This window comes from Dermacentor andersoni, chromosome 1 (assembly GCF_023375885.2).
Source record: "Dermacentor andersoni chromosome 1, qqDerAnde1_hic_scaffold, whole genome shotgun sequence".
Lineage (NCBI taxonomy): Eukaryota > Metazoa > Arthropoda > Arachnida > Ixodida > Ixodidae > Dermacentor > Dermacentor andersoni.
This window is the reverse complement of record NC_092814.1, coordinates 2,120,738-2,141,831: the sequence shown is the minus strand read 5'-3', so window position 1 is coordinate 2,141,831 and position 21,094 is coordinate 2,120,738. Positions and strand designations below refer to the sequence as shown.

Here is a 21,094-nt window from a genome sequence, read left to right as displayed (position 1 = left end):
CGATTACAGACTGGAACGCTTTGGCGCTATGTATGCTTCAGAACAGTGACTCATTCAACGCATTAACGTCATAATGTGAAACGCTTTTCTTTTGTTTTCTTCTTGCAAAGGACAGTTTTTCCTAAAGTTGCAATGTTTATAATTGTTTTCAAGGCCATAAGGTGCTCATAGATGTGTCATGTTTTTTCCCTCTCTTCGTGATCTGTGACGATTTCTGTTTGATGTTTTTACCAGTGCTTGTGTAAAGCTTTTTGATACCCCTCCTGCATGGGCCCTAGCTTGGGCCTGAAGTATTTTTTAATAGAAAAATAAAAAAGATAAGAAATTAACATAATTTTTTTTCAACAGAGAAGCTTTATGCTTTCTGTTTCCATGATTTTATGCAGCACTTGCGTAGTTTAACACTCCCCCAAGCACCAAGTTGGATGCGAGCTCCATCGCAAAGAGCTCACTGCAAAAATTATCCAGCTCATAGTGTTAACTAGGCTGCACTTTTTCACAAAATCTTTTAACAAGGAAAAGGCTCTTCAAAAGGAGTGCCAGAAACATTTGAAGTTAAGGAGAGTGAAGTAAAGCCTACTGCTAAGCTCCATCTGGCGTGTGCATGTGGATTACTGTACTATGCAATAAAGTGTTTCCTCTCGTTTTGTGGACCAGTACAACAAAAGCAGTGATGGAAAATATTTAGTGCATGTCAAGGTTTGCCAAAGCACCCACATATGTGCCTAATTTTTTCTTTTACAACGCTAAAGCTTTTTTAAAGGGGATGTTGCTGGCACATGCGGATGCGGAGAGTGAACTGAACAACGCAGTGATGTTATTCCCTGGTTTATTGTGCACAGCCCCAGCATTGTTTTTGTTTGTTTGCGTGTACAATTTTCTCTGCGCCCACTGGCTACATTTGCAGCAGATGACCGGATGAAAAAAGTTGAAAGTTGGAGTTTCGGGTTGTTTGTGTTCACGGTCCACATTTGCTTGCGCTAACACCAAGCCTTTTATAAAAACCAACTCGTCCAGAGTGGCCTTCAAGTGTAATCTTCCTCCTTTTTTAAATTGCATGGCTAACCATCTGCTGCGTATTGCAGTATTGAAAATAACTCATCTTTCCATTGTCTGCTCTCCGAAGAAGTGTCACCCTTAATAATGCATCTCTAAGCTGCAAACACTTGGTGATGTTTGCACTGTGCATTACATTCAAACGTGACGCACGTGCTAGCTGCCGTGCGCCGCACCCTTCAAAAGCCGCAGACACTGCACACCAGCTGCAAGTAGCGCCATCTGCAACATTCATCGCTCCTCTGTGCGCCCCGCCAGCTCCCACTCGTCACACTGCCCCCTTCTAGCCACCATAACTTCACCGAAAAACAGCTGCAAAGGCAAATCCACCGCTCTGCCTTGGCTCGGTTTCTTCATTGCCGCGCATTTACATTTTAGGCAAAAAACCACCGTCTGTCGGGGGCCATTTTACTCACCGACGGCAGCAGAGAGCGGTGATGGTGTATGCAACGTCATCACTCCCCCAGTTAGGTGGCGGGATATTTGGATTACGAAAAAGATATTCGGACCCTTCAGGTGAAATTTTCTCGTAAACACCGGTAAGTCTTTTCTTGGCAAGAAACAAATGTTGCGAGGTTTCTCGAATGGTATTTAAACAGTCCGCATCAACTTAGTATTTGCCTCTAGTGTCCCTTTAAATAATTGATACACCTGCCAGGACCAAAGGACCAGTCCGAATTATCAATTTTCCGAAATAACAAGGGTTGAACTAAAAAGGTTTTGCTGTACAAGTCACACTAATGTATAAGACAAACCTAGTTAAACTCTGGCAGCATAATTACATGATTACGCACGTTTGTACACTCATCACAAGGTGCCATACTTTCCTATTTCAGGGCACTAAATTTTCGTTAAAAAAATGGTTACGAGCCACAAATTCTAACAAAAAAACGCTTGGACAAAAATCCTTTTAGGCGCGAAAGAGCAACATTTATTGCACTTCACTCATACCTACTGAAGGCCTCGTCCTCTGATGCAGTAAAAAAGTTGAGCTATTTCAGCCGGCAGCATTGCTCGGTCCCATTGTCTGCACATTGCTGGCATCGCTTATGCGGCGTAATGTGCTCGTAAAAAAAATGCTTATATTGGTTGTGCCGGCGTGCATGGTTTTATGCACACGTAAGTCGTTCTATTGTATCAGATGCACGCTGAAAATTTTAGGAAAAAAACTCGACTGGTAGTCTGGAAAATAAGGCCAATAAGGCCGACTAGTAGTCTGAATACAAGGCAAATCCAGGGCAGTGCTAGATCTGTTATTCTTGTCTCAGGACACTTTTTGTTGCAAAATGACAAAACAGATGGAATTGCAGATCACAAGCTAGTCGTAACTGCCTTAGGTATTAGTGATAAGTGCTTACAAGAAACCTCAAAAGTTTACGAGTACAACTTCAATAATGCAGATGACACCTCAATAATCGACCACATGGAACTGGCCTACGATGCTATGCCAGATACAAATGATCTAGATACTCTGTTTGGTTTTCGGCCCGGCCTATCGACGCAGGAGGTTATGCTAATGCTAAGGAAGCAAATCTTTGATAGCGGCACCCGGGACGTGAGAGGGATTCTCGCCTTGGCGTTCTAAGGCGTTCGACACAGTGTTACATAGATACATTCTGCAGGCCACGGCCGGGATAGGCCTGGGAGCCAAATTCCAGGCCTTTGTCAGGTCCTTTCTCATGAATAGAACTTCTACTTTCAGGTGGGGCATAATCGTTCGAGCGTGTACAGATTGGGGGCTCGGGGTACCCCTCAGGGATCAGTCATATCGCCACTGCTCTTCAATATAGTCATGAAGGGTCTATCAGACAGGCTGGGCGGCCTCCAGGGCATAGGTCACGCACTTTATGCAGATGACGTCACGATCTGGTGCCCAGCTGGTGCCCAGCGGATCTGGTGCCCAGCTGAAATGGAGCAAGCTTTACAAGCGGCCTTGGACGAGACGGAGGCTTACCTCGCGGACACGGGTCTCAAGCTGTCTACGAGTAAATCGGAGCTGTTACTTTACAGACCCGCAAGGCAAGGGGTTAGGGGTCTGACACCCCTCAACCAGCTACCCGTGGTATTATACGCGAATAATGGGCAGAAAATTCCTAGAGTCAACTCTGTTAAGATCCTTGGCCTGCTCATAGACGCGAGGGGCTGTAATGCCAGAACAATTACCCACGTTACAGCCAAGACGGAGAATATGTTGCGGTTAATTGCTAGGATGTCCAACTGAAAGAAGGGGTTATGTGAAGACAACCTCCTTCGGATGTACAACGTGTTTCTCATGAGTCATATTAACTATGTGGCGTCAGCTCTAGTATGGACAAAAACGGAAAAGACCAAATTAAATACCCTCATGCGCAAGAGCATCAAGAAAGTGCTAGGCTTCCCTATTGCCACGAGCTCGGACAGGCTAGATCAACTCGGGATGCACAATAGCATAGACGAGATCATAAAGGCACAGGTCACTGCCCAGGTGGTTAGGCTATCGTCGACCAAAGCTGGCAGACAAATTCTCGACGAGGTTGGCATGGCTCCTAGGATAATGGAGTACCGGTGCATAACATTGACACAAGAAACGAGGGCGACCTACCTGGTGAGGCCCTTCCCGCGAAACATGCACCCACAGCACAGCGAGGGCAGACGTAAAGCCCGTGCACGAGCCATCTTGAAGAAAGTTAGAGATGACAGAGATTCCGCGGTCTTTGTCGATGCGGTGCAGTATGGGAACAGGAGAGTGTTCGCGTTGTCGGTTGTAGACGGACAGGGGGTGCTTCGCTCCTCGGCCTCGGTCAGAGCAGCCACCGCGAGTATAGCAGAGCAAATTGCGGTTGCGCTGGCCTTGTGTGACCCAGAGCGTTCCTACATTTACGCCGACTCGAGAGATGCAATCAGAGCTTTCGAATCGGGTAACCTCGCACGAGAAGCGGCCTCTATTCTAGAGAAAAGGGTTTGCCCCGGTTCTCATTTTATCACGTGGTTCCCCACACACATGGGGACGAACGTTCTCGAGGGCTTCCCAAACCTCAAAGAGCTGGCCCACGAACGTGCGCGAGAACTCGCGCGCTGCGACAGTCTGGAGGCTCCGGAGGGGCAGGAAGGGACTCAGCAGAATGATCCACTCCTCACATTTAATGAAATTACTAAACATTACCAACTTGGCCGGAGAATTTATCCTCTGCCTCACCCAAAGCTCAGTAGAGGTCAGTCAGCTGCTCTTAGAATGTTGCAGATGGGATCTTTCCCGTCGCGGGGATTCCTCAGCAAGATGTACTCAGATGTGGACCCTAGTTGTCCCGACTGCAGTGAAACGTTTTGTTCTATGGCTCACATGCTCTGGCGATGTCCCGCGTTGCCCAACAACTTCCTCTCCAGCGAAGCCGAATGGGAGGAGGCCATCAGAAGCACGGTACTCCAAAACCAAACCCAGGCTATCCAGAGGGCCCAGGAAAGGGCCGAGCGTCACGCCGTTCTGTCCTCTATGTGGCTGTGGCCAGCGGCTACAAAGGCCTCCCGTTAGGAGGTCCCGACAGTAGCTCCTCAGGATTAAATAAAGTTCGCTGTCTGTCTGTCTGTCTGTCTGTCTGTCTGTCTGTCTGTCTGTGTCTGTCTGTCTGTCTGTCTGTCTGTCTGTCTGTCTGTCTGTCTGTCTGTCTGTCTGTGTCTGTCTGTCTGTGTCTGTCTGTCTGTGTCTGTCTGTCTGTCTGTCTGTCTGTCTGTCTGTCTGTCTGTCTGTCTGTCTGTCTGTCTGTCTGTCTGTCTGTCTGTCTGTGGAACTGCTTCACAACAGTTGTCAGGGAATGCTTATCACTTTTTATACCACTGAAGGTGAAGCGCTCAGAGAAATCCAATCCCTGGATAACCCACAACTTGATACACTTGATGTGGTGACTGCGACGTGCCCGGCAGAAAATTCCAAGAAATCCTGAGATGATGGTATAATGTTTGAGCAGAATTAAAAGCATCTAAAGGGCAATTTCTACCTCAGACATTGATTGAGTATATGAAAAGCTCGCTTCAGAAGTTCTGGAGATATTTGTCTGGTTCCAAATCACTCATATATATTTGTCCTCAAATCACTCATAGATATTTGTCCGGTTCCAAATCATTCCAAACCACTTATAAGCGGAGTTAATATAAACGGAGCTACATGTAATCATTCTGCCTTAGTTGCCCAAGAATTCAATAATTATTTCCGCTCAGTATTTACTCGAAAATCACTGAATGCTCCACTTCCAATGGTGTGACAGACAGAGTATCAACCGCATTGTTATCTCGAGAGAGGGTATTTCGTTTTTGTTGTTACAATTTGACACTAAGGAGTCGGCGGGTCCTGGTACCTTGCCTAATGAGTTTTTAAGACGATACTGTGAATGGGTCTCGTATTTCCCCTTAAGAATTTTTAACGCATCACTACGAGAAGGAACAGTACCGGGTGACTGGCTGATGGCAAGAGTTGTGCCAGTATTAAAATCGAGAGATAAACTGAAGGTTGCCAATTATCGCCCAATCTCGATCCCGTGCACCACATGTAAAATACTGGAACATAATTTCGAAACAAATGGTTCAATATATGGAAGACAACAATCTTTTCTACGCGAAGCAACATGGTTTTCAGAAACGCCTGTCACGTGCCACCCCCAACTTTTTAAAACCATCCACACCTTCACCATTGCAATTAATTGTAGAGAAAAAATTGATATAATCACAATAGACTTGTCCAAAGCATTTGACACAGTTTGCCATGTCAAACTTATTGCACATATGCGACAGCTTGGTGTTGACTTAGAGATTATCAATTGGGTTGAATCCTATTCGCACAACTGGCACCAGTTTGTAGAGATTTCTGCTGTACATTCACTTACATTGCCTGTGACGTCTGGAGTACTACAGGGTTCGGCCTTAGGACCCATGTTATTTCTGCTATGTATTAATGATATTGCAAAAGATGTTAATTCTTCTGTTGATGTGAGACTGTTCGCGAACGACTGTGTGCTATTTACTCGCATGAAAAGTGTCACTGACCAGGTCTCGCTAAATGCTTCCTTGAGAGCTGTTGAGGAGTGGTGTCAAAAATGGGATATGAAAATTAATTTTGATAAAACCGCATGTATGTCTGTATCAAATAAGAAAGGGCCACTGGTGTTTACATATAAAGTCAAAAACAAATCAGTTAGGTGATCTTGTCAGTTTAAATATCTCGGTGTTACAATTACTTCGAATTTAAATTGGAGCAAGCACACTGAAAATATTTGTGGTTCAGCTGAATGCAACCTGGGTGCTTTAAGGCGAAAATTAAGAGATGCCATGCCTGAAACAAAGCTGACGGCTTATAGAACAATAGTACGTCCAACCTTAGAGTATGCTGGCATAATCTGGGAACCGCACTGTCAAACGCAAGTTGATGAGATGGAACGGATCCAACGATTAGTAGCCAGGTTTATTTACTCATGTTACCATAGGACCCAGTCAGTGACTGTGTTACTCCACTGGGCTAACCTCCAAAAACTGCCTACACGTAGACAGACTGCACATTTGAAATTTTTGTACCAGCTGTATAATAAAACACTAAATTTAGATCTTAGTTTGTATTTGCCCCTTCCGGGACAATTGTCATCGCATATTAATCACCCTTATGCTATTTTACCCTACACTACAAGAGTATATGTATTCAAGTTTTGTTATCTGCCACGTACAATTTCCCAATGGGATAAACTCAATTGTAGTGTGTTTGTGGACTGCCAATCACCTGAAGCCCTTCAGCAGCGTTTTGAGCTAGTTTATATATAGTACTGTATAATGTTTTCCGCACTCCTGTAACAGTTTGCAAGGGCTTACAGTATTGTAAATAAATAAATATAAGAGTGAGAAGGGTAAAAAGCTTGTTGAGCCTCAGCCATCCACAGGAAAGTGAGAACTATGACTGCATTTCTTGAGAAGGGCAAGAAAAGTATATTTAGCGCCAGCGAACAAGGACAGAAGGGAGACGACACCACAATGCGCTAACTTCAACAACTTGATTTTCAGGAAACACCCACCTATTTAACCCATGCACAGTGGCGCCACCTCATCCAAATCATAACCATCCAAAAAAGTCTCCTTACCTAACAAGTCAACCGAAGGGGCACTAACATACGTATCACTATTCCGACCGATAGCCTGTGCCTCAATAATATCTCGCACATCTTTATCTTTGTGCTTCGCAAGAACCCGGCAGGATCCATACACCGGCGCACAGCCGCATTCCTGACAGTGAGTTGACAGATGACCGTATTGCTTATTTTTCACGTTTAGGCTATGTTCTCGTAACCGGTCATTAAGACACCTTCCTGTCTGTCCAATGTATTTTTTCACATAGGAAGGCGGGAGTTCATAAACAACAGCTTCTATGCAACCCACTGGTGCTTTACGATGATTCGTAGAGCATCCGACAGCTGGCTTACAGTACAGGTCCGTTAATCGACATATTTTCGCGAGTTTTTCTGGCGCTGAAAAGACCACTTTTGTGTCCACCTGGCTAGCCATTTTCTTAAGACTCTGTGTCGTTCTATGCAGGTAGGGCACTACCGCTACCTTCCCTCTGCGTTCCGTCCGTTGATTTGCAGCGTCCCGAGTTGTGCTATCCGACCCGCACCTTTTTAGCAGCCCCTCTACGACCGAAACTTGTACTGACTGCGGAAACCCTGCTGATGATAACATTCCCGAATGATAACCTCTCAGGATAATAACTCTTAACTGTAACTGGTCTTAATGACCAGTTACAAGAACATAGCCTAAACGTGAAAAATAAGCAATACGGTCATCTGTCAACTCACTGTCAGGAATGCGGCTGTGCGCCGGTGTATGGATCCTGCCGGGTTCTTGCGAAGCACAAAGATAAAGATGTGCGAGATATTATTGAGGCACAGGCTATCGGCCGGAATAGCGATATGTGTGTTAGTGCCCCTTCGGTCGACTTGTTAGGTAAGGAGACTGCTTTTTTGGAAGGTTAAGATTTGGATGAGGTGGTGTCACTGTGCATGGGTTAAACAGGTGGGTGCTTCCTGAAAATCAAGTTGTTGAAGTTAGCGCATTGTGGTGCCGTCTTCCTTCAGTCCTTGTTCGCTGACACTAAATATGCATTCCAAATCGGTTTACCAGCACGCCCAACAAATGGAAAGGCAAGAAAAGCCTTGCGTGATATGCTAAAAGTGCTGGGCAGGACAGCAACAAAACTGAAATGTCTACTCTCCAAAGACAACTGCTATATGACAGAACTTGCTAAACCATACAAAGTGTGTGCTTGCAAATGCACTCACAATATTTGGTTAGCTTATGATGTATCATGTCAAATACATAAATATTTAAGCAGTACCTAAGTTTTAGGAGTATTAAAAATACATCTGCAATTTGAAATGTTTACACACCATCCAGTAGAATATAAAGTCTAGAGCAATTGTAGATCACCACAACAAAAACACAAATTGGGGAGAACGTTTCTGTGATCACAGTCAGGTATGAAATAAAAAAGGACAATGTGGGACAGCCCCAGAGTAGTGTAACAGCAGGGCTCGGACCTCATTCCATGCTCTCGCATCCTGCACTGCTCTAACGTAAGAGATATGCACACAGTCACAGTGTGCATAATGCAATGGGCCCTTGCATGCACGTAAGTAGCGCTCTGACCTCAGACATGTACAGCACGGTGAGGACTGAGAAGAGGCCGACAAACTTGAGCACGACGTAGAGGTGGTGGAGAGGGTTGGCCTCGGCCGAGGCAGCCGACACGCGTGGCAGGCTGCCCAGGGTAGCGGCTACCACCAGGAACCAGAAGGAGACGAGGGGTACAAAGTAGTAGAACTGGTAGGGCCGGTTCATGCCCAGGCACAGCAGCACCACCAGCAGGTTGGTACGGAAGAGCACCCGTGCCAGCCTTAGCAGCCCAAAGTCTGCCTGGTGCCAGAAGTACGAGAAGTGGCCGTAGCCCACCAGGAAGAGGTAGGCCGACACAAGAGCCCGCACATGCACATACACGGGCAGCACCTGGCTGGCACCCGTCATGTGGTACACCAGCAGCACCAGCTGCATCCAACCCTTCCACTCGTCTGTCTGGTCCCGGTGCAGCACCTGCGTCTGCTGTGTCTCTTCAGTGAAGAACAGGCCGAGGGCGAACACATACGCCACAGGCAGGAAGAAGTTAAGGTGCGTGTAGTACTTGTTCTCCCGCATGAAGAAGTTGGTCCGGTCACACACAAAGAAGTAGGCCATGATGAGGCCTAGACGCGACAGCTGCTGCAGCACACTCTGCAGTGGCGAGTAGTCACTGGTGGGCCACATATGCTGACGTACCTCCAGGGCTAGGCTCAGTAGCAGGCTGCACGAGACGCAGGCAAAACTCGTTGAAAAGTACAAAACGCATACATGACAACCTAAGCACCAGCTACGAGGAATGGCAGCTGCATCGAAAACACTCCTGGCCTTGACAGATCGATACTGAGCTTAACCAATAGTGCTTTAAGCAATGCTTGTTTCCTTTCTCCAGCACTCATACCTGACCGGCACACACATGCACTCCTATCTGCACAGAAGAAGCGCCAAGCATACGTGGCTTATCAGTGCTGGAATGAACCAAGTCAATAACATACATCTGATTGGGTGTGATACCCTCATACTTTTACTAACAGCACTGAAACACAATTCTATTACAATTTTATCAAAACTTTACTTGGTATCTGTACATGTGGAAACTGTCAAACAAGTTGCTTCCCTAGTCTTTTCCTGTACCTTGTGTGACCTCCACAAAGCCATCATAATGTAGCTGCATTTGATTAGAAACAATGTTGCTCTTAACTACATGTCATTGTGGGAAGTACAAATGGCCACTATAAGACACGTGCATGTTATGAGCCCACAGAATATTCAGCACAGTATGGCCAATGGCATTGAGTCCACAGAACATGGTACAGAAACATTGGATTTTCCACAAGGATCACCTTTAATGACAAGTGTTGCACATATGAACCTCTGTGAGCGAAAGGCCAGAGGAAACTCACACAATTGCAAAGGATGTAAAGGTGATGGTCTGCAGCCAGGTGATTGGCTCCGGGCTGCTGCAGCAGGTGCCATCGTTGTAATTCATGTGGTCGTTGCAGTACATGTTGGTCAAGATTTGAATGGCCTGCATGATGCCACTCTTGTGAGGCACACATCATGTGCTGCTCAATTATATGAGCAGCAAAAAATTAAATACAAGCATCAAAAGAAGTTATCCTCAACTCACTGAAGAACGAATTCCAAGCAAGAGCAATTGAAACAGATGCCTTTACAGCAAATAATTGTTCTCAGTTAGTGCACTGCCTCTGGAACAAGTTTCAGATAACAGTAGCTGACCATATTTGCAGCTGCCACAACCTAGTCCATAAAACCATGCGGGTTTTCTATGATAAAACACGAGACTTCTGTTGCAGCAATGCATAATGGCGACCAACATTTCCAATGCTGTACTGGATCATTTTGCTCTATTTACAACCTTGAACAAAACTGCCATAATTCAGGTTATCACCTAGTTTGCAAGTGATTTTAAAGCAAAGCTTCTTTGAAGCATCTAATGGCTTTTGATGCTGCATTGACCAGACACTGTAGAGAGCGGCGGTACATCATAGCATTCAGTGTCGTACCACTCTGGGCGACACCCGACATGAGGTTGGCAAGCCGCAAAATGGACGTGAAACCTTTGCTTGCACCAATCACCACAGTGCATTGGATATGTGTTTCTTTTTATGGCTTTCCATGTGCTGTACGGCCGCTGTAAAGAGGACTTTGTCGGTGCAGCATCAAACAGAGAAGTGGTCGCCATCTCACAAGTTTAACAAAATTTTTTTTTTTTTTACAATGATAATTTGTTTTTTCTGATAGCCTGATTACCTGGACATCTTTTATGGGCCCTACCGTGCAAAAAAGAATCAGTCGGCAGCTGTACATTGCATAAAAGAACAAATTTCGCTTCAGGAAAATTTCTATATAATGAAGCAAAGTGCCGATTTTCCCGACTTTATTATGTCAAGGTTTACCTGCATATACGTTGGCCTCAATTTTCACAATTGACTATAATCTGCACACTTACTTCACAATTTGAAAATGGCAAAGATTATCCCAATCCATAAAAGCAGCGATACAAACTTGCCTTTCAACTTCGGACCAACACTACACACCAGTATAGGTCGGCAAAACTCACTCACGAGTCAACTCACTCAGACCCATAAGTCTAAGTGAGCCCGGCTGAGAAGAATTTTGGCGAGCGAGTCCAAATGAGCCCTAAGCAAAAAATATATTTTGTGAGTGAATCTGAGAGAACTATGCCTTGATGCAGGATAGTTTGAAGTTTTAACAGTGCAAAAGATGGGACAAATAGGTAAGGAATACAAATGACCTCGCCCTGTCCTTTACACTGCTTTAACTTCAGAATCTGAGTGAGCTCTTTTATTTTGCCGAGCTAAGAATAACATCCCTAAAGTCACGGTAATGGTGGCAACGTGATGCAGCACACACCGCATAGGTGCATAAAGAAAAAAGATTGAGCATGGGAATGCGTGGCCTTCATTTGCATTGTCATCGCTCAGCACAACATCTGCAACCCCAGCCAAACACGCATGCACCAGTTTTATGCGCATCCTCATTGCAGCACCGGCAATGTAAGTTGACGCCACGAAGTCTACACTGTCCCAATGCGATGCTGGAGGCAGGTCTGGAAGGGAAGTGGGGGAAGGCCCACTGCAAAACATTCGGGCACATGTCAGTAGTGTTTGCTTAATAAGCTTTCTCTTTCACCCTTGCAGCCAAGGTCAGAAAAGGCTACACGCAACGACTGCACTGTGGGCTACAGTGTTGCAAGAAGCAAGGGACGCTGGCCAAGTGTCTCAAGTTTGGAAGGTTCAGTCAGCTTTGCTTCACCCATCCCCTGTTTTGCCTGCACTCAGCGTTGCCACTCTTGCTTCTGAGCGGAAGCAGTGCTGGCTGGCATTCAGTGTGAGTGACATACTGGTCGTTTGCTCGTCGTGCTGTGCATACATGCTTGTGTCAATTTCTGTACTTTCCAAATGCTCAGTGTCCAGCGCAACTTTAGAGACTGACCAACACACAAAGATTTCCATATTCTTTAAAGATCCTTGTAGCACACGTTATCCTTAGGCGAAATATTTCCATCACGGCCAAGATCGTGCCATAATTATTATTGCGATTAGCATTATGAGCCACTTCATGTTCCTTCCAGGGGCTGGCTGTCTGGCGATGTCGGACCATTTTCTTGCCAACATGGGTCACTGGGTAGTCCATGGTCTAGTGGTTAGAGCGTTGGGCTGCTGTGATATCCTGTTTCGATATCCAGTTTCGGGTTCCAATGGTTATGACCACTAGCGCCACTCCACGCCCAACGCTGTAAGTGTACCCTGCTGTGTTTCCAGCAATTCCACATGGCAGCGAACACGTACTGTCAAAGGATAATTGCTGCTGCTGGGGATGCATGGATTGCATGGATGCAGAACATAATTAAAAAGATGCACCAAGTGTTTCGAAGTCGTGTGTAGTGCTATGCAGGCCACAGGAGTGGTTCGTGCTTTGCCCGCCTATCGATAGCAAGCACACAGCTCTCTCCGTATGGGTGGCATGCTGAAAACAAAAAAAGAAAACCTGCAGGGTGGCATGACGGGAGAAAAAAAAAGAAGGTGGCATTCCATTGCCTTCCATATAAGACAGAAAAAAAAGGTTAAGAGAAAAAAAAAAACAAGAACTTGCTGCAGTGAAGCCAACATTTCCCTTCCTGCTGGATTATGGGAAAAAAGAAAAGACTGTTGTAGTAAAATGTGGAGCCCAAAGACATTCTGCAGTTTTAAGCGCAATACAAGCACAGAGCAGGAAAGGATGTCATGGTAGATTCTCTGCGCGTTCATTTTCTCTCTGTTTGTCCGATGCGTCAGGCAATCGCAAATGTGTCTCTTTGGAGTTGCTAGCCACTTCTGTTTGCGTCCACAGGATTGCGGTAGCAAAATTAAAAGACACGCTGCAACAACCAAGCAAATAAAACTTGCGTCTTACTTCAAGAAAGTCCAAATGGATGAAACAGGCAGAGAAGAGCACCCTCCATCAATGGACAAAACTGCCCCTTTCTTTGCACAGCCGAATAGCCAAGCGCATCAGAACTTGGTCTTGGCTTGTAGCGCGAAGTGAACACGGACACAGAAAGGAGCAGACAGGACGAGCGCTATCAGAACTTCTACAGTCAGTGCAGTGCAAAGCAACGCCTGCACCACGGAGCAATATCTAAGCAAAGCGAGTGGCATGGCACCTACACATTCTGGTTTGCCCGCCCTCGGAGCGACGATAGCAAATATTTTTGACTTGGGCTTTTTGCCTCGAAGACTAAACGTGAAATCGAGGGTTCGACGGAAGCCCGTCTGGTCGGGATGAAGCGCTGAAGAAATAAAACGAAGGACACCGACCAGCAGAAGTGCTAAAAATGAATAATAACATGTTAATAAAACTTGACTACGGCCTTAAAAAGCAAGCAGAAGAATACCGCAAGAACTTGCTACCAATAATAGAAACAATCCTTTTTTTTTTGGCAGGCAAGAAGTGCTGCTTCACAGCATGGACAGCTCTGGTCTAATAAATATGTCTCAAGTGCTGCCATTGACAAACGATGGAAATTTCCATGTACTGCTTAGGATGAGGGCCAAATGCAGAGATGCCACCTAGAGACCTCGTATTGGAACACCTCTGGCAAATGCCCTGTACACGAGCCCAAAAGCAGGAAATGAGTTGATCACCCTCTGTGGTAAAATCGCACAAAGAAAGATAGTTGACAAAGTCAACTCGTGTTCATGTTTTTCAGTTCCAGCTGGATGACATATCTCGCACTGCCCACATTTCCCTATGTGTGAGGTAAGTGGAGCATGGCACTTTGGGACTACCCATACTTGAAGATATTGTAGATTTCATTCCCGTGTACGATCTCACTGGCAAGGTGCTGGCAAGCACAATCCTGGAAAGCCTTAGGGATCATGGTTTTGACCTCAACCTACTCTGCGGGCAAGGGTAGGATGACGCGGCGGCAATGAGCGGCCACCTAAACGGTGTTCAAGCCTTCCTCAAACCACGCCCAAAGCATTGTAAGTGCATTGTAGCGCCCACTCGCTAAACCTTGCTCTGCTTCCCTCATGCTAACTGCCCAGCATACGCAACTGTTTGGTAACTGTATCTACAACCTGTGTGTTTGGAAAGGCTTCGCCACACAGGAAGAAAAAATTAAATTAAATTATGGGGTTTTACGTGCCAAAACCACTTTCTGATAATGAGGCACACCGTAGTGGAGGACTCTGGAAATTTCGACCACCTGGGGTTCTTTATCATTAGCCTGGTTACGCCCACTGCAGGGCAAAGACTTCTCCCATACTTCTCCAACAACCCCGGTCGTGCACCTAAATCTAAGTACACGGGTGTTTTCGTATTTCGCCCCCATCGAAATGCGGCCGCCGTGGCCGGGATTCGATCCCGCAACCTCGTGCTCAGCAGCCTAACACCATAGCCACTGAGCAACCCCGGCGGGTTCGCCACACAGGACAAACCAGCTGCAAGACAAAGTAGAAAACACAAGAAAGAAGATCAGTTCTTTCCTTTTGCCAGACAAGGTGAGTGGAGAGTCATGATGCACTTCAGAATTTTCTTGGGCTGTACATGCCCATTGCCCAATTTCTCAAATATTTGGAAAAAGACAGCGTGTCATCCGATACTTCATCAAAGGCTTCGTAACTGCTCAGTTCCATCACGAAGCCAGAGTTTGTCGTTTCGCTTCAGACCTGTAGTGACCTCTTTTTTAACATCGCCACTTTGAAAGTTTCTGCAAAAAGTTGACTGCGACTTGTCTCAAGCGTGCGATCATGTAAAGAATGTTATAGACATTCTTTCCAGAAAAATGGTGAGTCGGGAGACAGAATTCAATAACATTTTTCTGAAGTCGTTCTTTTTGCTGCAAATTACAAATGTTGAGATGGCCCTACCACGCATCATTGGAATGCAAATGCAAAGAAGCATTCCAAGAATTTTTGTTTCTGAAGACCCCCTTCCAGTACGCTAAAACAACACCTTGCCTATATAGAAAACTACAGAACAATAATCCACATACACTCTAAAATTTTTGAGCTAAGTTGATAAATATTTCCTGGGAAGTCGTCTATGACTCGAAAACATGCGATGAAGCCTATGATAATTTTTTGTGCCTGTTTAACAAAGTGCATGTCGAATAATTTCCACTTGTCCTTATTAGGAAATCAGCATGATCACGTAAACCTTGGATAACTAATTACTGCCCTAAACTAATCAAGAAGGATAAGCTTTTCAAACAAATTTTTAGCCACGCGCAGCGCTGAGAATTGGGAACTATTTCAAAAACGAAGAAATACAACCGATACGTTCCTGCGTAATGCAAAACGCGAATACCTACACACTATTTTTTCTCTAGAACATAGTTATATGCCTGAAGCCGTGAGGAAAAAAAATTAATGACCTCTTGAATCGGTCCCATGCAGATCAAAATGTCACTGAATTAAAATTACATGATCGATCAGTGCATGGTACTAAACTGGCACAAGCTTTTAATGTCTTTTTCCAGCATCTAGGGAAAAGCACCCATCATTTTGATGCAACCAATATGGTTGAAAAAACCTTAATACCTTTTTTTCTAAAACCGAGCGAATCTGAAATTTTCGCCACACTTTGTTCCCTTAGAAACAACACAGCTCTGCACATAGATCATTTACAAATAAAACCTGTAACATACGTAGCTGATTTAATTGCACCAGTGCTCACTCATATCTACAATCTAGCCCTCTCAACCGGAACTTTTCTACAAAAAATGCAAATTTCAAAGGTTATAGTAATTTTTAAAAGCGGAGATAAAAATAACCTGGCCAATTACCAACGAATTTCTCTTCTACTAGCGTACTAGGGAAACTGTTGCCTCTTAGAATTTCTTTCGTAGATAAACTCACTTTGATGAATGAATGTCAGTTTGGTTTTCGCAAAGGTCGATTGGCGGAGCATGCTCTGTTAACACAAAACGAAACTATTCTAAAAGCACTTGAGGAAAAACAGTTTGTTATTGGAATGTATGTAGATCTTTCAAAAGCATTCGACCATTTGAACCATGACCAGTTATTATTAAAACTTGAACATTGCGGTATAACAGGAATACCTTTAAAACTATTAAAACCATATTTTAAATACCAGAAACGGTGCGTTGCTATCAATGACAACCTATCCCCTCTGAAATTATTAAATGCTAGTGCTGCTCAAGGCAGCATTCTTGGACTGCTCTTGTTTAATTTATATGTTAAGGATGTTACTAACATTAGCAAACACCAACTTATATAATCTACGCAGATGCCGTGACTCTTCTATTTTACGCGTTCAACATTAAAACACTTCAGTTAAACATCAATGGTTTCTTACAAGGCCTGCTGACAATGAGTAACATAAATTCATTAAAAATCAATACAAGCAAAACTAAAGCAATTCTTTTTACTCCTAAACAGTCACTGGTAGTTTTCACAGAAAATTTTATGCTTGGCCAAACACCTTTAGAGATTTTTTACTCTTTCAAAACACTCTGTGTATATGCTTCAAAGGAAATTTAGTTTGGCCTAGTTGGTGTTTACTGCATATCATATTGACCACAAATAAAGATGGGGACAGCGGAAGAGAACAACACGGGCGGTAACTGCATAAACAACATGGGCGGTGACTTTCAGTTGAAAGTTACCACCTGTGTTGTTTATGTGTTCTCTTCCGCTGTCCCCGTCTTTATTTGCGGTCAATATGACATACTCTGTGGATACTTCCACAAGCTTATGTCCTGGGACACGCGTATTAGACACATTACCAGAATTTTGGCAACTGTCAGCATTTTGGCTAGATTACGTTTTAACATGATAGCGTTAAGGAGCCCGTGTCACAGAAAATCCGCCGTGCCACGTCGGGCATCCTGTGTTGGCGTCCGGTGTCAGACGTCATTTCAGTAAGAAGATTTTCAGACCACCCATACCCAGGCCCTCCATGTGATGCAAGGAATTTACTGAACTAATTGAATTTCTCAAGGTAAAATACATGGAAAAATCGAAAACTATGACATACACACAACCTCCAGACATGATAGCTCACGGATTGTAATTTGACTATACAAGAAAATAATTCCATTGCGTAAAAACTCAAAGAAACACCTTTTCCAGCGTTTCTACCATTCACAGACCAGCTGCGGCATCCGCCATTTGCGCGCTGGCATGCGAGTGTCTTGGGGCCCACGAAGCGGCGTGCCCGGTTCCTTGCAGTACCTCCAGCTGGCACTCGCCTGCGTCGCATCGCGGCGCACGGAAGTGGCTGCGTTTCTACTACAAAGCTCGCCTTCATGCATAGCATTCGCGGCCAGCGTTTCCCGGTAAACATTACGGTCACATACACTCCAGTTGCCAGAAAGCGTGAGAAGCAGTCAGGGATCTTTGAATGCAATCGCGTTCCATTTTTAAAGGAGAAGTTTAAGCATCCTACAAATTTTTTTTCTACCACCTGATATCAAATTACTGATTTACAAAGCATTACTTTTGAACAACTAATGTTTTCTTGTATGGGGCAAGACTACATCATCCAATTGACTTCAGAAAAAAGCCCTTAGACACACGTCTGGTGTGCCCTCCGATGCACATGCAGAGCAACTTTTCAGGTTATTTAATGTAATACCTGTTCATAACTTTTATTCATATAATGTGGCCATACCATGTGAACATAGCATGAATACTAGGGAAGACATAACAATATCGTTGAAGATTATGACACCGATATGCAACACATGCATCAAAGAGCATTGGAAAGCACCGTTTTGTCAAACGAAATATGGGAAACAAATGCTTCAGTACAGCATATCTGTACTTCTAAATTTTTTTCAAGAAAGAGAGATCAATATCACAACTGCCAGCAAAACCACTGCACTCGATCCTAGTAATGCATTCATGATACCATCTGCTCTGTGTGGATGTGCTTTTCATTATATGCATTTGATGTATGGATCCATGCAGTCCTTTGTATATTCCGTTTCCAACAGAGAATGTGTGAAAGAATAGTTTGTGCCTGAAATTTGGATATTTTGAGAGTGAAATGTATGCAGTTTTTGTTTTTAATGCTTCTTGTACTCACATACTGTTTGAAATGTTAGAAGGTGTATTACCGGTTTCTCCTACTGTATGCCTTGTAAAGGGGGTCTGAACCTCTGTCACTTGAATTATCACTTTGAATTCAAACTTTCCCTCATTTAACATAGAAATAAACTCAATTCAATAACATGAAGAAGTTTCCTATGCAGTCCTGCTTTGCTCACGGCTGCTCGAGCGGCCAAATACAATGTGATGCTGGTGCTCACTAATTTTTATTTCGCACCACGACGACAACTGAGAGTTTTATATATGGAACCACATGTTGCGTCGGAAGGAAGATTGCCTCACGGATAATTCCGACGTGTGTGAGCATCATGTTGACATTGAAAATCTATATTCTCATTCTTGAGAGTATATATTGATTCCTCCCAGGAAGTATGGACTTAACTATTCCTGGTCTTCATGTACACATCTCAAAGCCAAGAAATGTGATGCAAAAGCAAAGCTCACGAAGAGAAGGAGCTCGAGTGTTGGCAAGCTCTTTGGCAGAAGTTTGCAGTGATGCGCTTCAGGTTCAAACCAATTGTGCTTGGAATATTGTTGTGCTTCCCTTCAAAATATGCGCCACTGATTGTCATCAACAAGCTCACGAGCATGATTTCGCCTTTCGTATTCTGAAAGCTTGAATTTATTGAAGACAATGCCGCACAGCAGCGATACCTCCCGCAACCCCAACCTCTACCGAAATGCCACTGGGCAGAATTACTGAAGACTAGGTGCAGAAGCACCAACTACAGGGGGGGGCTCTGGAGCGCGAGCCCCCTCCAGAGTTTTCCGGAGGGGGCAGAGCACCCCCTCCCCCCTTCCGGCAATGCCAAAACCTCCCCCCACATGCGCACTCCTAAAATGTCATTACACCCACATCCTTTGAGGTTTCTTCTTACTTGCCTTGACCTTTTCACTTACAATTTTATTGTGGTTAACAGCTTACTGCATCACTGTTGCAACAGACGTGCACCACTTTTAATTCATACTTTCACTTTTTTTATGCAAATCCTGACAATAGGAGGATGAGCACATAAGAAGCACTAGTGGCGGCTGCCTCATCCGTATTTTCTCACTTCAACATTGTTTCAATCCACTGTAAACACCATTCACATACACAATATATTTAAATATACACACAGGACAAAGTTTATTATATTTTTGAAAGAGAAGGAGGTAACCAATTAAAAACTAGTTCTAAAGGTATGGATAGCCTATGCCTAGAGAATGAATATGTTGCTGTATGTTCACCTCGCTTCAAATTGCTTTGCGTGCTTTTTTGAGCCTGAAAAAAACCTGCAGCAGACTTCAGTGACTCCTTCGGCAGTCTTTTATCAACTGTGTGTGAAATGCACGTGAATGATATGTGTCTCAGCATTGGTTCTCCTTCCGGTAAGCAATGCTAACAACTCATGAAAAAAAATCTAAATATTTACAATATTTATCTTTGAAGCAGAGGTGGATCAGTTTCTCAGCAAAGTCCCGCTGTCACGTCTTCCACTTCTGCAGTATCAGCAAGATGGGGCGCCAGCACACAGCAGCAGCTGAGTACAAAACTGGCTGTACGAGACTTTTCATGCGCAATAGATTGGAAGGCACGGGCCTGTAAATTAGCCGGCTAAGTCATCTGGCCCCTCTCCACACGATTTCCTTTTTTGGGGTTATGTGAAAGATCGTGTTTACATGATTAGGACAGATGTCAGATTAGCTCAAGGTAAAGATAACGAATGTCTGCCATAGAATTCCAGAGTCGGTCAGCAAGAAAGCCACAGAAGATGTGACAAAGCAGACTCGGTACTACGTAGCTGCAGAAGGAGGCCTATTCAAACATGTCCTCTAGGCAACAGCTGGTGTTCAACAGCATTTACGAATTCATAGATAATAAGGGCACACTGAAATGCGATGGTTTTAAATGCGTAAGCATTTCTATCCTTACCCAACATAAAAACCGTCCTTCCGTCTGTCCTGTAAGATCATCAGTTTCAACATAGCACTCGCAGCAGCGAGCGAATTCACCTGTGTGCTGCCTCTTGCTTCAACGCCAATGAAGCCGCAAGAACACAGAACTCACGGAGCTCACAGCACATGCCGCGCTCTGCCACATTTGCAGATAGCTTTCAAGATATGGCCCGTGTCGCCGCGCCAGACGTAGCTGCCGCTGGAGCACGCTTGATCATGGTTCAAAATGGTTCAGTGTACCATAATGGACCAAGATTTAAAAATGTGCAAATGCCCCATTGCTGGACAGAACCAAGGTAATGTTGTTTGCCACCCAGGCAGGTACGCAGGATTTTTTTTTCGGAGGGGGGGGGGGGGGGGGGCAACCCAAGGTAACTTTTTTGTGCAAATGAGGGGGGGTGGGGTTGGTACCTTTACTAGTGTAAATGTGAATAATGCTCACCATTCGCCACAAAAACGTATAAACCCGCAGAAGAGAAATGAAATAAGGTGTACCTCACAGGTACACCTTATTGTGAGATAAGGTGTACCTTACCTTAAAGTGAGATAAGGTCTATCTCACCGCCTGTGAGATAGACCTCTCCTTTGCTTGAGATAGACCTCTCCTTTGCTTGACAAACAAGGAACCACATCAAATGGACTCACGCAGGAAGAACAGTGCCAAGAACAAGTAAACAAGCAAAAGTGTAAAATAAAGATTTGTAGTAGCGTTTTTTTTAATTAGCTCTGGAAGAAATACAGATAAATATACATTTTTGGAACAATCACACTTCTTTTGGGTCCATCGTTTACTGCTCTACCAAGTGCCAAAACTGACTTGTATTGTTATTTGGGAAGTTGCGTAACTATGTGTGTCTGCCAGTCTCGTACAACCG

At 44.5% G+C, this 21,094-nt stretch overlaps 1 protein-coding gene across 3 annotated transcripts in view; it reads right to left on the bottom strand.

Moving 5' to 3' along the window:
- The window catches only part of LOC126545338 (N-acetylneuraminate (7)9-O-acetyltransferase), a 178,613-nt gene that overhangs the window by 108,772 nt on the left and 48,747 nt on the right, over positions 1–21,094 (bottom strand). For all 3 annotated transcript variants that reach the window (XM_055061157.1, XM_050193149.3, XM_050193148.3), the window contains exons 6-7: positions 10,077–10,201; positions 8,710–9,397 (exon numbers count right to left, since the gene is read on the bottom strand). In XM_055061157.1, coding sequence (XP_054917132.1) covers positions 8,710–9,397; positions 10,077–10,201 — 813 coding nt within the window. The remainder of the gene's footprint in view (positions 1–8,709; positions 9,398–10,076; positions 10,202–21,094) is intronic.